General features: G+C 36.7%; 1 protein-coding gene across 3 annotated transcripts in view; it reads left to right on the forward strand.

Annotated features, from left to right (window-relative positions):
- The window catches only part of LOC117243052 (neuronal acetylcholine receptor subunit alpha-7-like), a 164892-nt gene extending 150989 nt beyond the window's left edge, over positions 1 to 13903 (forward strand). For 2 of the 3 annotated variants that reach the window (XM_033510213.1, XM_033510215.1), the window contains 8 exons: positions 1516 to 1696; positions 4053 to 4128; positions 5673 to 5867; positions 7032 to 7118; positions 8540 to 8649; positions 9154 to 9295; positions 9899 to 10296; positions 11913 to 13903. In XM_033510213.1, the coding sequence (XP_033366104.1) occupies positions 1516 to 1696; positions 4053 to 4128; positions 5673 to 5867; positions 7032 to 7118; positions 8540 to 8649; positions 9154 to 9295; positions 9899 to 10296; positions 11913 to 12080 (1357 nt within the window). In that variant the 3' untranslated portion in view covers positions 12081 to 13903. The remainder of the gene's footprint in view (positions 1 to 1515; positions 1697 to 4052; positions 4129 to 5672; positions 5868 to 7031; positions 7119 to 8539; positions 8650 to 9153; positions 9296 to 9898; positions 10297 to 11912) is intronic. The other variant, XM_033510214.1, reaches the window with a different exon arrangement.
- The last annotated feature ends 2710 nt before the right edge of the window (positions 13904 to 16613 follow it).

Here is a 16613-nt window from a genome sequence, read left to right on the forward strand (position 1 = left end):
TTTCACGTTATTTGTCGAAGTTCGAAGTATCTTTTTTGCTCGTAGAGTAGAACGATAATATATTTCTCCCTAATCCTTTATGATTTTAAAATTATTATTTATATGTGAATTCTTTCGTATTCAAGCGTTCAAGATTAATTAATTTAATTGACGAATAACATTTTTCCGATATCACGCGACGTCCTACCTTTACTAAGTTTTTAATTGCATGCAACATCCCGTACTTTTTCCCAGGAAAGGGTATCGGTCTTCACTCGATGACCGTGCTTTCTAAATGGGTAATAAATTTATTGCGTTCAATAACTACGTGCAGAAACGACGAATAAATCACACGCCTGTCTGCTAATTACATTGTATATATACCGTTTCAAGGCAGACGCTCTCGTACTGTTATATTTTTGACCGTAGATGGAAGAACAAGTAGGCTGGGAGATTCATTAATTTATAATACGTGATGGACAGCGATTGAGTAAGTCAATTCGCTTTAAATATTTCAATGTGCTACCCGTTTCATTAAGATTCTTCTGATACGTTGCTATTCTGATAATTAAATTACTCTCGATTCTTGTTGAACAATGAAATATACGCGCAATAAAAGTTCGATAGTAATATATGAAAATATCTTTTGCTAAATAGAATTGCATGAAGGACTCTGAAATTATTATTTCCTACATTTACCTGCATTTTATAAAAATTTTATTTGACTTCGTGCGAATAATACCTGGTAAATACAAGAGATCTTAAATTAAATTTATTATTTGACATAGCTGCCTGAACTTTATTAAAATTTTGATGTTTGATTTTATGCGAGTGCTCAGAGAAATGCTTGCCCTTCAAATGTCGTAATTAAATATCATTTTTGAACATCATAACAAGCATTAGTCATTGCGATTTTAAAGTCAGTAACAAAGTAGCGAATTCAGGGCTCTTTAGCTTGCAACAAATAGAATGAATCGATCACACAATGAAACAGAATTGGTAACTAGATCCGGCGTAATTCAATATTTTAATTTTAGGAAACACCTGCCCCGAGAGCAAAGGATCGCTAGAGACAAAAGAGATAAAATGGCCCTTCTTCCTATATTTTGCATTTCACTAGTGAAAAGATGTTGAAGTATATAAATAAATACGAATCTACGTGCAAATTTTAATATCGTGCGAATCATTAATCACGACTTTTATCCAATAACCTGCATAATTTCACGGGACTTTCAACTGCGATAAATTCAACAGGCTACCACGCTAAGTCGAAAACTTTGATTGTCTCTGTATGCTACATTAAAATCTATAACTTCATTCGTGTTTAAAATATTCATCTTTTACTTTTCACCATGATCTTTTTACGCGATTTGATTAATATTATCAGCAAAATTTCCATATTACAGGTTTTAAGTAATCGGTGCTAACAAATTCTTTTGCGTAACACTTTTCTGCTTCAAGATTTTAATGGCAGGGCTAAACGTTGTTCGAAACATTAATCGGAACCCGTTTAACGATAACGATTGTTGGTTACAGCGCGGACGAAGGCTTCGACGGCACTTATCCGACGAACGTCGTCGTGAAGAACAATGGGACCTGCTTATACGTACCGCCCGGCATATTCAAAAGCACTTGCAAGATAGACATTACGTGGTTCCCCTTTGATGATCAGCGCTGCGAGATGAAATTCGGCTCCTGGACGTACGACGGTTTTCAGGTAGGGGATACCGCACCATAGGAAATGGGTCAGCACGTATCCGTTTTTTTTTAATCTTCCGCTTGCGTTTTTATAGTCAAGGTACTTAGCTAAGACATGCCAAACTTCTTAAGAGGGAAAAGAAATTTCTCTAAGTACATAACGATATTTTACGATTCGACGCGACACGTGGTACATAAAACGTTAGGAAATTCTTTTTTTGTTTTTGTTGTTGTCTAGTGTTTTCTATGCATGTGTTTTTAAGAAAAAATATCAGGGAATATTACTTTAGGAGAAGGTAGTTGCAACTGAATATTGCCTTATTATTTGAAGATGTTGGAAAATAATAGCTTGGAAATATACAACAGATTCTGTTCCCATAACGAGAATCAAAAAATAAGAAAGATAAAAAAATTAAATTTCTCAATTGTGTGTATTTTTGCTGGCAAATATTAAATGCTCTAATAAGATTTTGCATTTGTCGACGAGGTTCAACTGTTGATTGGGAACGATTTTATGTACCTAAATTTATCGCTTCAGAAGTCTGACAACCAGAATGTCCCAATTTCGATATCCTTGATTATTATTTCTAGAATACTTTAGAGCAAAAAGCTTACCGTAAAAACTTGTCCGTAGTATCGTTTTCGTCCTCGTCCTGTAAAGTTATTCTTATTGCAAACAGAATTTGTGGCAGGACTATGTATAATATGAGATGAATAGGATTTAAAGAATCGAAATGTACTTTTTGGACGGGACTCCATTTAATCCTATAAGCCGTTAATGTCGTTAAAGTGTCTGTGCAGTGTCGTCTTTTTAGCAATCTGATGTAAATGCAGCGATGCTTCCGGAAAACATTATTCCAAGGGGATTCCTGAAAATTCGTGAATTGTGAAAGGTGCATTTCGGGTAACAATAAATGCGACAGCGTAGCGTGCGGAGAATTCTCAGTAATGCAGTTTCTCACTAGCTGTTTCAATTGGTTAATACAATGTCTGGATAGACTGCTCCAAAATTTCTTCAACGTGGTGCTTCTGTTTAAATCGCTAGAAAAAGGGAAACGTAAAATTGCGCGACAAAATGGACAATTTTGACGTGTTTCTTAAAATATATTACTGCGTATCTCGAAATATAAATATAATATATAAATATTTGATTTTCACAGTTTTTGTCTAACTTCGAAAATTCTCCAAACATATACTAATTCTACCTTTTGTATAAAGTAAACACAATGAGTTTATAGATTTTCGTGAATCCAGCCGAATTATGAACACGCGGAATAATAATTTTTTTTCTAAAATGTTGAGGTTGACTGAAAGAAGAACGAGTGGATGAATTCGTAATAGAACAATATATTGAAATAAGTATAGATATAAGTACAGGTATAGTGTATGCTGATCCAAATCCTCACTCTTTCAGTGTTACAATACAATAGAAGAACGTATGATAGGGAGCACGTTAATATATTTATAGCAAAGGACATTACCAAAAAGTTAAGTTAAGTCTCTAGCTGAAGGCTACAAGAAACAGCAATAGAAATCTACTTATAGCTCTTTTGTTTCTATACTTTGTAATCCAAAACAAAATTTATATTCAAGGGCACAATACTTCCCCTTATTTTGAATTTTTTTAACTAAATTCTATTCTCTTTGTAACAGCGGTCTCCAGGTCACGGATATACGAAAGAAAAAGGTGTAGAGTTTTTCTTGAAGCAATTACTTCAACATAAAATGAGTAGGGTATATAGAAATTTGTAAATTTTTTCGAATCTCGGCAATTGTTGAAATACGGAACGCAATAAGGGATAAAATGTTTGCAATTCTTGTAGTTGTATAATACGTTGAAAACGTGCGACCTATCTTTATTTGTCGTCTGTAATCATTCTGAATAATTAAAATTGAGACTGTGAATTACACGGTACGATGGAATTCGAGAATGCTCGAAGGTTCATTAAGGAGGACAATAAGCAGAACGAAGTAGCAAAGGTAGGAGTGGTAGGAAGGAAAGTGAAATATATGTATAACGCTTTCCTAGATTATATTTGATTTCATCGGTCTCGTTTTATGCAACTTTCCCTTTTGCTATGCCTGACATCGAATATACAAGTATATCCATTAGATGCATAACAATGAAATTACCTTCGAACATAAAAGATAAGCTGCAGGTTGCATGATGTTAAAGAGGGCTAGTCACAGGAAAAATTTGCGAGATGGTTAAATATTGAATGTTAATAATTAATGCGAGTTAACAGAGCAGAATATCGAGAAAATCGATTTTGTTTTCATCGTAAGCTCTTAAATTGTATTTTGCACGATGAAAACTATTGCGCACTGCAGTCATAATAACTTTTTTCTAATCGATGACAATAAATTTTCAACAGTTGGACCTGCAACTGCAAGACGAGAGCGGAGGTGACATCAGCAGTTTCATCACTAACGGCGAGTGGGATCTGTTAGGTGAGTTTTTACAACCCTTATCGGGGTTCGTTTCCTCGCACGGGCGAGCAGTTTGCTCACCGTGAAAGCAGTTCTTGGACGATTAGCAATTCTAAAATCCTCGGCAAGTTCTAGGACACAAAGGAGCCCGTGATCAATCGTTTTCATAGGTCTAGACCAGCTGCATCTTACTACCGGGGAGCTTTATCTAATCCAGATTTTCATCAGAGTTACATGTGGCTGTAACGTCTTCGAGAGTTCCAGGGTGAAAATTAATTCCAAAGTCCGTGTTCTCGCTGAAATCTAATTATTTCAATCATAACTAACTTGAATGAATCTCGATCAAAGATGGTGCACACTTCCTCCAAGTTACTCTTAAGATACTTCTCGGATTCTTTATCAAATTTTCGATGCATTTAACAGATTAATAATCGCATTTGATGGTCAGCTATTCTTTTACAGTATTATTGATTTATTTATATATTTATTTATTTACGTGATAAACTCTTTGATATAACAGATTAACACAAGGGACAGGAAAAAAATGAAGAAAAGAAGTTGAAAGGAGCAGAAGGTGCATATGTACAAAAAAAAAAAAAAAGAGAAAGAATGAGAATAAACACGTAAGAAGCAACGAGACAAAGGCAGAGTATAAAGGTACAAAGAAAAATTACAACACAATATCATTATTAAAAACACCCAACTATCAAAATTAAAAGAAATATGTATTTCATATGAACGGAAAAGTTAAAAATAGAATGTAAGATGTTTGTGATTCTCCTAACAATTTCAGCATTGCTTGTATCTAGAGAGAACGCACGTGTTTACAAGATGCAAATTATAAAATAAAAGTATCACGTTTTGCGGCCACGTAGGTTTTATTTCTGTGGCGTATACGCGCGAAGTGCCGGTACATACGCGACGTGCATAGAGAGCTTATGAAGCAGGCAAAAATGTATCTTAAGTGATTTCAGCCGGAACAAAATGTGGCTATAACGGAAGAAACACTTGAAAATGAAGTCGCGGTCTTTCTTCCGCTATGTTGCTCGAGATACTTCAAGTGCATAGTGTACGTCGCGTAAAATAGTTGAGTCATCGCTATCGAGCCTAATAGCCTTTTATTTCCATGAGCTTTTTCCTTCCTAGGTGAATCCGTCGTCTCTAAACACTTGCCACTTTTACGCTCGTTGCACTATCATCGTTGCGTTGCCCTGGTTGTCTGGCGAGTTGTACAGTTTCTAGAAAATAAAAACTTCAACGAGAATTGAAGAAAACTTAATATTTTTAACGTTTTTTTCCTTTTTTTATAAATGAGTAACACAGAGTCATACAATTAAAGAATATTTTGTACATTCTACGAAACATTCATTCACAGAATAGTTATTGAGTACATTTAAAAGTGACAGTTATATCGCGTTGAACATCGAGTTGTATTGTATTGTACTCAACACTGTATGATCACAGATTATTTTTTTATTTTTTATAAATAAGCGTGCATAAGCATAAACCTGTTTCGATTGTAACAGAGATAATCTACGATTCTATTCTTTCTTTTCTTGTTACAGGAGTACCTGGTAAAAGAAACGAAATTTATTACAATTGCTGCCCAGAACCGTATATAGATATAACGTTCGTGGTTATCATCAGAAGGCGGACTCTTTACTATTTCTTCAACCTCATCGTGCCGTGTGTCCTGATTGCCAGCATGGCCGTTCTGGGATTCACCTTGCCACCCGATTCCGGCGAGAAACTTTCTCTAGGCAAGTTAGATTACCGCTTCTGCATATCAGAAGATTAAACGGTATCTATCGTTGTCTGTGCTATCGTTAAGATTACAGTAGGAAGCTGGTAAATGGTTCAAGAATTTTTATTTCTTTTCTGATAATTCTACATTGAACGTCGATTGGCATGGCCCGACGTTAAAGCATTATAATTATGTCGCCAAACATGGTTAGTAAAACTCTGACCAGTTATTCAGCATTAGTGCGCGACCACGCCAACGCGTTCACGAAATCATTGCATTATTTCGTTATGAGTTCTACTCGAAATTCCGGTGATTACTCTCTCCCGGCAAGTTCAAATCGCTAGCTAGCATAATTGCAATTCCTTGCAGGCTTCGAAACACACTATAACAGCTCACGTGATTAGATTCAGTCGAGTTCTCGTAACGTATCGAATTGTATGGGAAATTACCGTCGCGTCGATGTCGATCGCAGACATTCATACGCCAGTGAAATACTGGAATTTATTGATCGCCTTCTGTAGTTTTGCGTTTCATATACGCGGAACGATCCTTTTAAAAATGATAAACATATCTACGTTTCAACGTTCCTCGTGAAAGTAACTAACGTCTTAGAAAGTTGAAAATTCAGTTTGTAGATACCAATTAACAAGCAAAATTCTAATTTCCAGTTACTTGACCCTAACGTAAATTAGTTATACGATAGGGATTGTATATAGTTGAAACATTAAACTCGCTCCTTAACTTCATACTATAATTGGTAAAGTTTAAAATAAAATTCGTCTTGAGCATACTCTATCGCTCAGGAACGGTAATTCGATTCTGCCTTTAGTCTTTTTATTATCTATCTACAAAAATTCAAATATTTATGCAAGAAATTAAAGACTTAAAAGATGGATACGACAAAAAGAGCCAAACAAATTCATTATTCAATTTATTAAGCGTCTAATACTTCAACGATGATAGAATGCAACAGATAATAACTGACCAAGCCGCGGGACTTTGAAACACATAGTCCGTGTAGTTTAAGATAGGAAAGATCAGGACTACCTGCTTCGTAATATTTTTTGAGTCCTCGAGCATCAACAGCTGCCTACCTTTCAGCCTGTTGTGGATTAATCTGGTTTGGTTATCGAGTTGCTTTACAGTGATAATTAATTGCTCGAACGAACCTCTTTTGCAGGGGTAACCATTCTCTTATCCCTCACTGTGTTCTTGAATATGGTGGCCGAGACAATGCCAGCGACTTCGGACGCCGTGCCTCTGCTGGGTAAGTCCGTCAATTTTCGACTCCTTTTTTTACTACTTCGTTGTTACCTACTCGGTACCTTTAAAATCGTTCCCGTGGTGGAGATAATATCAGGTTTTTCCTTCTTTTCTCTTTTCTTTTTTTTTTCTTTTTTGAACGATTCGTCCAGGGGGCAATGGAGCGTTTCATAAATATAAAGACACAAGTTGGCTGATCTTTTATTTATAGTTCACCTAAGACTTCAAATATTGGAACGTGCCTAGAGTGAGACGGATAACGTTTCTAAAAACAGAATTCGGAAGATTCTATGGCACCTCGATGTTTTTGGAGATGATCCAGGGAATTTTATCGCTATTTAACGTTCATGTGTACGTTCCGCGTATTGAAAGATGGATTAGTGCATACTCGGTTTCGTACTTTCATTGGAAATTTGGGTCGAAGCCCATGCTGGAATTATATAATACAACGAAATCATCTTATTTTTTTTTGGAAAACGTATTTTCTCTTACACAATATCACATTCTTTTTCATCATTAAATAATTTATAGCGCAGCATCGATAACCGAATATGTTTCAATGGATCGGATCATTGCGCGATAAATGTATGAAACTGTATTTAAGTTTAAACTAAAAAGTTTCGAAGATTGAGAGATCAAACGTTTTGTTTTCATAAATGAATGTAAAGATATTTAACATGGATCTCATCGAATAACTTTGTTGTTCGAAAATCCATTTGTACTCTTAAATATAATATTTAAATCCGAAATACAAGCTTGATAGAATATCGGGAATTAACAGGTATATTTTGATAATGAGATCAAAATTTATTTTCAGAAACCATTTTTCCATATTTCATCTCTGCTTGCAGTTTGATATATTCCCTCGGAAAAAATCCAATATTGTGATCGGGAAAAAGCGAATCGTATTTTCTGTCGAGATATATTCTTATGACATTCTCCAAAACGCAGAGAATATTCTTTAGTGTTTTGTAAATCTGTTCGCATAAGATCTATCGTACTCGAGGTTTATACATAGATCTTGGATCATGTTACACATACATCTGTTCGTAATGTCTTTATCGTAATACGAGTGAGGCTTGTTGTGCACAGTCCTTTATCCTCGACTAACGATTCCCTATTGCAGTCAGAACTATTCTACTGACAGTGGTAGTATCTTGACAGTAGTAACAGATCGTACAGGTTAGACGCGAAGCTGGGACAACAAACGTCCATTGACACCTTGATCGGGGATAGCTGAAGGGAGGATTTTGAAATTGTGGTTGATATTTCGATGGAGACTGATGGAATTATAATCAATTCACAATTTCGATATGTTGTTTATAGTGATATGCGGTTTCCGAGTTGGTCAGTAGAACGATCGGTTTTAATTTGGCGGTTTATCACGTTGGTTATACTTTCTTGAAACATTTAATATTTTCACAGGAACATACTTCAACTGTATCATGTTTATGGTGGCCAGCAGTGTAGTCAGCACCATTCTTATTTTAAATTATCATCACCGGAACTCTGACACTCATGAAATGTCTGAATGGGTAAGCAAGTTTTTCATCAGATTAATTAGAGTTATAAAGAAACTCTTATTCAACTTTTGAAGATTATAACATCATATTGAGAATATTTCGGGACACTTAAGTGTTGTTGTGTATGTACAAAGAGTAAATACTTCTGATTTCACCGCACATATGACTTCAATTAACCTAAGTTCATGTGCTTCCAAATACGCTTTAGGTTTACTTCAGTTATTAACTGGATTTACTTTTTCGAGTAACACTAAGTTTCCACCTTACACGAGTTTTATTGTCTATTATACCCTGTGGGTTATAAGAATCGCATGAATGATATTTCCTATTAATTTTCTAATTTGTTAAATATTATTTCATGTAGCCAATATCTAATTTTAGAATTGAAGCAATATGGAAGTTTAAAAATTCGGTAATAATGTTGAAAGCATACAAGAATAATAGCCAATTATTTCGTATTCTGTATTTCATCGATCATAATTTTATCATTATATTATTTATATTTCAATCTTTCAGGTGAGAGTGGTATTCCTTTATTGGCTGCCATGTGTACTTCGTATGTCACGACCTAGTGATAAAGAAGAGAGGGAGGCACAAAAGTCTCAGAAACCGTCTCCAGTCACCGGTAATTTAGTGACACGAAAAAGCATCGACACAAGTACTGACAACATTTACTATTATCTATATAAATGTTTTTCTATGTCATATAAACACCGATCTCAGTCACACACTACTAAATTGTGCACAAAGCACTTCGAACCCGACTTATTTTAGGTTATGTATATAAACATATTTGAAGATATACAAATACTATCAAGAAAGTAAAACGTTGCCAGAATCCATTTCTTCTTTCTTTTACATTTTTTTCTCTCCTTTAGTAGCTATGTTGTACATATACTACCTTACTACTTTTTTAGAGTAGTTCGAAGTTGTTTCTTTTCTTTGATTTTCTGTTCTTATAAAATCGAAAGAATTCTTAAAGACGACTATTATTCCTCTTCAAAAACTGATTCCCAACGATGTACATACGCTATACTATTGCCATTCCAAGGATATCCTTGGTAAATTATTTATTTGTTTTTCATGTACGTATGAATTCGAAAAAATTCTCAGACTTTATTTAAAATAAAATAGTATTTATAGATCGACTCTTGTCTCCCCTTTGTATCCTACCCCCATTTTATGTCTCATTATGGACCGAATGCGATAAAAACTCTAATCAACTATTGCTTTCACTTACTATAACTATTTCTCAAAACAGGTGCTGGTAAGAGTCACGGTGACCTGGAGCTTCGTCAGAGGAGCAGCAAATCCCTCCTAGCGAATGTCCTGGATCTCGAGGACAATGCTCTGGCGTCCCATAATAATCTCCTGAATAACGTGTACAGTACCCCTGGCCCTCACCATCACACGATGGGCCATGGGCATAGTCACATTCACACGACGCCCCATCATCATCATAGCCACGCTGCAACACCGCATCATCAACACTCAACGCCACTGGCACACTCCTCTTATCCGGGGGCGATTCAGATCGGTCACACGCCGCATCATCATCCACATCCGCCAGATACGCCAGGTCCCCAGGTCGAAACAATACTTCAAAACGCGTGTTTCTGTGCCCGAAACGAGCTCATTATGATCCTCAAAGAAATTAAGGTATGTTTCTCACAAAGTCGTCGTTGTGAGTTAACGGAAACTGTTTCCATCATTCGTATTTTCTCACGTTGAATTACCTTAATCGTATGTTTTTCTTTAAAAAAATACTGAACCTATTTGTTCCATTTATATTTCATATTTTTGTTTCTTAATTTTGATAAAAAATTTTTAGGCTGAGTACAGTATTTATTCCAAGAACAATTTCTTTTCTCAAGTTATTTACGCTTAAAAGTAGAGTAAAGTCTCTCTTATAGAGCGTATACATTCTTAGTTACTTCAATGTTTACAAACTTGAGCTCCTACTTTATTTTCAATAGAAAGAAGTGTCGGCCATTAATAATAATGAGGATGACAATTAGCGAGTTCTTGTGAAATATGCGCGATGATGCTTCGGCTAATTACCACTCATTTTAATTTACCCGTAAGTGGAGAAACTTTCGTGTAAACTCGCATGTAGTATAATACCGAAACATGTACCAACGAGGTTCGCTGACGAACGTGAAACCATTCTCTGTTCTATGACTGTTTGTGCAGGATTATTAAAGCCTGTCTGTTTCTCGAGTTTCAGAACTGACACGGCAAAGTCAAACACTCGAAATCTATCGGTGTTCATAATTATAAACCGAATATTTGATAGAAACTTCAAGATCAGTCCTGGTTCCATGATAGAGACAATTTTAGACAATTGCGTGGTCATTGTGTATTCTGACCAGTTCCGGGAATTCTATTGTACATTTCCTTCCTGGAGTTAGAAAGAAAATGGCCATTGTCGACACTTGACAGAAGTATTTGGCTCAAAAAATCTTTGATGCAATTAATTGTTTAACTTGGTAATTATTATACACGCAATTATGGGGATTATCGTATAATAATCATGGGATTTTCAATTTTTCATGGGGCTGATTATACGCTAAGTAAATAAATTGGTCCCAGAAGAGGATAGTAGGAGGGTTTCGAAGTCACAGAGCGATCACAGTTCAAGAGGGAGTCTATCTGTTAAAGGATAAATTAGGACTTCCAGTGCTTATTATCGTGATTTATATTAATGCATTCGACAGAGCAGCAAATGCGCTCGACGTAATTTCAAACGTACACATGGGATTCTCAATTATATATTAATATTTCAAGGGACGCGCGCGCGAATGTAAAGAGCGAAAGATACGACTTTAGGGGTTGACGCACTGGTAACTTACTTTCGTTTTAGATCACGGCTTCGTCTCTTAAAATATTCATACATAAACATCTTCTATTTAGCGAGCGATGATGTTACACGCAAATTCATTTTTATATAATTCATTATCAGTTTCGTATTTATTAATTTACTGTCTACAAAGATACACATGTTGGGCACTGACCGATTAAAATTTTTAGACTGATTTAACGAGTACCATTAAAACTAATTATTGAAAATCTAGATTGATTTAATAAGTGGAACTAGTCATTAATCTGTTTAATCAAAAATATTAATCGGCCACGCTGACCCATAACCTGTCTAAGGATCGCAAAGCATTCCATTGCAACGACAAATATCCCATTTCCTCTAACACAACCGCTTTCATGAAAACCGTACTTCCTGAAAACGAGCGTCATACATCATACACGGCTTCCTGTTCCAGATAATCACGGATCAGCTGAAGAACGAGGAGTTGAACACCAAGGTGACGAATGACTGGAAGTTCGCGGCGATGGTGATCGACAGAATGTGCCTAATCATTTTTACTCTGTTCACCATCATCGCAACCATCACCGTCCTACTGTCGGCGCCGCACATCATCGTCACGTGATTTAGAAAAGTACAGATAGCCGACTACACGTTGGCGGTCGACGAGGATCGTGCGTTGCGCATCGGTGCGGACGGCGAGGGACGCGAACATGACGATGACGACGACGACGACGACGACGACGATGACGACGACGACGATGACGACGACAATGACGACGACGACAATGACGACGACGACAATGACGATGATGACTACCACAATCTGGTCCATGCTAGGATTACGCGAACAACGTTTACAACGATGTTTCTCCTACGCTTGGTTGTCCAGCTGATTGGAAGTCGAGCCTGAGAGTCATGTGTTACGCCCCGCTTCGGGTGATCCGCACTGTTCATAGGAAGAAAATGATACGAGGACACTAGGCTCTCTGTATTATTTAAGATATATATATATACGTAAAAAGAGATACGTATATGTATACATATATATATCTTTATGTAGTTCATTCGAAGAGGACGCCTTAGCGAGACACGTTGAAAATGCGCCTACATAGGCGCGTTAAAGGAACACTGACACGCGCGCGCGCGCTCACACCTACATGCACACACGATCGCATACAAACATGCCGGCCACGCCGAGGTATGTGCATCTCTGGCATTTGTTGTGCCGCGATAGGGATGGAACGCGAACGATCGCGAGTCTCGAGTTCCGTTCGGTTCGAGCTGACGCAATTTTTTGCGGAAAATTGGATATATGCAACATGCTGACGCTGAACTGACTAGTGAAGCGAAAGTAGTTATATCTTCCTCATATTTTTTCTGCGTTGCATAATTTCTATCAAAATCATCCAATTTCAGGTTTGTTAAACGAATATATTTAAATTTTCGAATATTAGAAATTGTAATTCTCTTATTAATCGCAGTGTTAATTTTAATCCGATATCTGATAGTTGGGAAATATTACGTTTTATTCGTTTTCATGGATATTACTTTTCCTTGCATTCTTGCGATAGTGAGAATAGAGAAAAATATCTTCGTTATTGTTGTTCTTATTATTAAGTTATCTTAAAGTGTCGCTTTTGAGTAAGACAACTTGCTATCTATTTAACCACGTTGTGAAAAGTATTTTATTCTTTGAAAACTATTTCGCTGAAGTGACGTGACGAATAGTTTGACTAAAATTTTAACGAAAACATTCGGTTTTGAAACACGCTTCAATAATCGTTGCACGGGATGCAAATAAATCTGCGTACACGCGTGTGAAACACGAACACGCATACACGTACACGCACATATACACGCGTACACACGTAAGAGACAGAACATAGAAACAAAGAGCACCGAGAACCGTCGAAGGGTTTGAATTTGTTAAAGAATAAATCGAGTTGCCCGGTACGGTCCACGATTACGAAACGATTTTTCGTTCGATTCTCGTACGATCGTACCAGCCAGAGAATCTCATAAAAAACGAGAGAAAAAAAGAGAGAGAGAGAGAGGAAAGAGAGATATACAAACAAAAGAGAGAGAAGCTGAAGAAGGGTACACCGCTCCTTTTATTGTGCTTAAAAGAGAGAAAAAGGTAGAGAGAAATAAAAAAACAGAATAGAAACAGACGAAAGAGAACACACGATTAAGAGCAAAGCGCACACGTTAATATTCTGAAAAACTGAAAAAGCAACAAAAAAAAAAAACAAAAAAAGAGAATAATAAGTAAAAATAATAACTACACACAATGAACTGCCAAAATGTTTCAAAACAATGCCAGTGAATTTTATTATCCGTATCACTAGTAAGTAAAATCGACGACAACTTAAATAAAACGGGGGATTTATACTACGATTATAAGATGGCGTGCGATAGCGCGGCGTTTAAAACAAAAGAAAAAAATAAAATACTGTTCTTTGTTAGCTCGTAAGAGAAATCCGGCGTAAGCAAGCGGAAACAGTGAGAGAGAAAGAGCGAGAGAGAGAAAGAAAGAAAGAGAGAGAAAGAAAGAAAGAAAGAAAGAGAGAGAGAGAAAGAGAGAGAGAGAGAGAGAGAAAGGGGGGGGGAGAGGGAGAGAAAGAGTGAGGACGCGAGTATATGAATGACTTCAGATGAAATGATGACGATGATGACGATTGTCTTAGCGTAGCATCTTTCTTCATTTTCACACATTTTTTTCCCTTCTATCGGCGGACATCGTTTGTTGTTGTCCCTCTGTACACGCTTGTACAAGCGCACACACGGTACATACTCTCTCTCACACACCACCAATACGTACATAGACACTACGCACTCCGTTGCGTTGAATTTCACACACGTTACACACCCGCTCCACACATGTCTCACACTTACGTTAACACAAGACGGACATGCGTACACAAGCAAAAACTTTTTCAATCTAACGTTCTAGGGAGTCAGGCTTTCGCATCCTCGAGATTCTCGCGTGACTCCCGGCGAACTCGACGTTCGCTATCTAGGTAACGAGGCGTCTACCTATCACAATCGGATCCGAGATTCGCAACGTGATTCCAAAGCAACTCGAAGCTGTTAGTGTATATTTACTTTTTTAAGTCGAGTCGCCTTCGAACGATGCGAATCTCGAAGATCCTCGATGGACGAGCGACCATGCGGCTTCCTTTCGAATATTCCCGAACGCAGTCCGGTTCTGGGTACTTTCCCCTCATTCTTCGAACCAGCAACCGACTCGATTCTATGCTATCTGACTGTACGCGAAACTGAATATCAAGATCTCGAGCGATCGCACAAGTCTGATTCTTGAATAATCTCTTGCTATTCGACCGCACGCTACTCGCCCTAAATGGCCAAACCATTTGCAGTTCGTCTGTGAAAGTACCCACGTCGGATTATCCGTCAACGGGCGCACAGCAGTTCCGATTGACTTTTGCTGTCTGTCGCTGCAAAATGGGACCCCTTTCCTACAAAAGTATATTGCGAGAACTTATGAGAGATCGATAGTTATGAAAAGAATTGAAAAATTGTTATTCAATGCGTATCGAAATTTACGAATAAACAAGAAAAAATTGTTTCCAAGAACGATTAGTCTCGCTGCATTGGTATTCGCATTAACTAGGAATTGCATTGTGCTGAATGATATTTTTTATCGAACGTCGCGCTTCGTTTAGTTTCATAGTGAATATTTGTTTCGACGACAAGGCAACAAAACACTTCGTCAAGCTTGACGTATTTTCGGAATCGAAGCTACCGTAGTAGTTAAGTTGTAACGTGCACTACACGCGATCGTCGTTCGTCTGGTAGTGTCTCGTCGAATTTTCTGTCGACCACGAGTCTAGAAGCAGGAAACATTTTAGTCAATATATAAGAATGCTCAGTATTTAATACGATATTCCATTTACTATTTTGACTCGTGACCAGACTCGAGATTCGAGACTCGTAGATGCTCGAACGAATCGACGTCGCCGGGAAATAGCATTTCCTTTTCGAGCTGTAAGAGTCACCGTGTTTTTCGAGCAACGTTAGATTTCATGCTGTACATACTTCGTTAATTTCGATAACTCGACGGTTTTGTTTCATTTCGACTCGTTTCAGGATCAGCTTACATTGGAACAACGTGGTGCCATAGTTTTATTATATTTGTAACAAACTCTTATTTATTACAGTTTAATAAAACCTCGTCACAGTTTGTTTTATGTAATAACAATTTGAATATTTCGTGTTTCGTGCAATCCATTTTAAATATTTAAGAACAATTCTCTTAAATGTATTAAGTAATGAATGTTTGTAAGTTAGTTTTATTATTTCCTGAAATTATACAAATCGACGTTGTTCCAATGTGATAAAAGTTCAATTAGCGCATTATCTACATTTAACTAACCCGCGCACATACCTAAATTTCCACGACTTCGGGTGGTCATCTCGATTAAAAACAGTGCATATGAGAAGCATATCTTTAGACGCAGGAAATTAATCCTAACATTCCTCAGTGTTTAATACGAGCACGAAGCACGTTACCGAACCAAAACTTAGCTCCCTTAGAGCCGAATAATTTATTCCTCTCGTAAAAGAATAAAATTGAAAAAACGAACGCTCAAAAATGCAAAAAATAGAATTTAAAAAACAAAAATAAGCAAACGCAATCTTGTAGACTGTGTTAAATAAACAGAAACTGGAGAAATACTCGACAACTAACTTAGACGAAGAAGCTTGTCAACGCAAGTAGAAGAAAAGAAACATCGGAATCTCGTTAACGGATAGTCTCGCAGGCGGGTTTTGTTAAACATATACTAAACCAAAACAAGAAAAAAAAACGAAAAAAAACTATAGCACGTTTTGGCCATTGGCATTGACGCGACAACCAATCACGTTATCTTTTAAATACTATTATAATGGTTACAAAATAATAATTAAAAAAAAAGTTGTTAACAATGTTAAAGGAACGATTTAAAATGAAAAAAAATAATAGTACGTAGAGGATATAAACTATAATCGATAATGCCTCGATTGGTGGAATAACCATTCTCGATCTTTAAATCAGCTAACTAATTAAACTTATGAATTAAATTTAAAGCACTTAATGGTTCGCGCCGGAAGGTTTTGTTAGAATACAGTACTAAGTAGGGAAGATAAAAAAAAA

Source organism: Bombus vosnesenskii, unplaced genomic scaffold (assembly GCF_011952255.1).
Source record: "Bombus vosnesenskii isolate JDL3184/JDL3185 unplaced genomic scaffold, Bvos_JDL3184-5_v1.1 scf7180000013265, whole genome shotgun sequence".
NCBI classification, from domain to species: Eukaryota; Metazoa; Arthropoda; class Insecta; order Hymenoptera; family Apidae; genus Bombus; species Bombus vosnesenskii.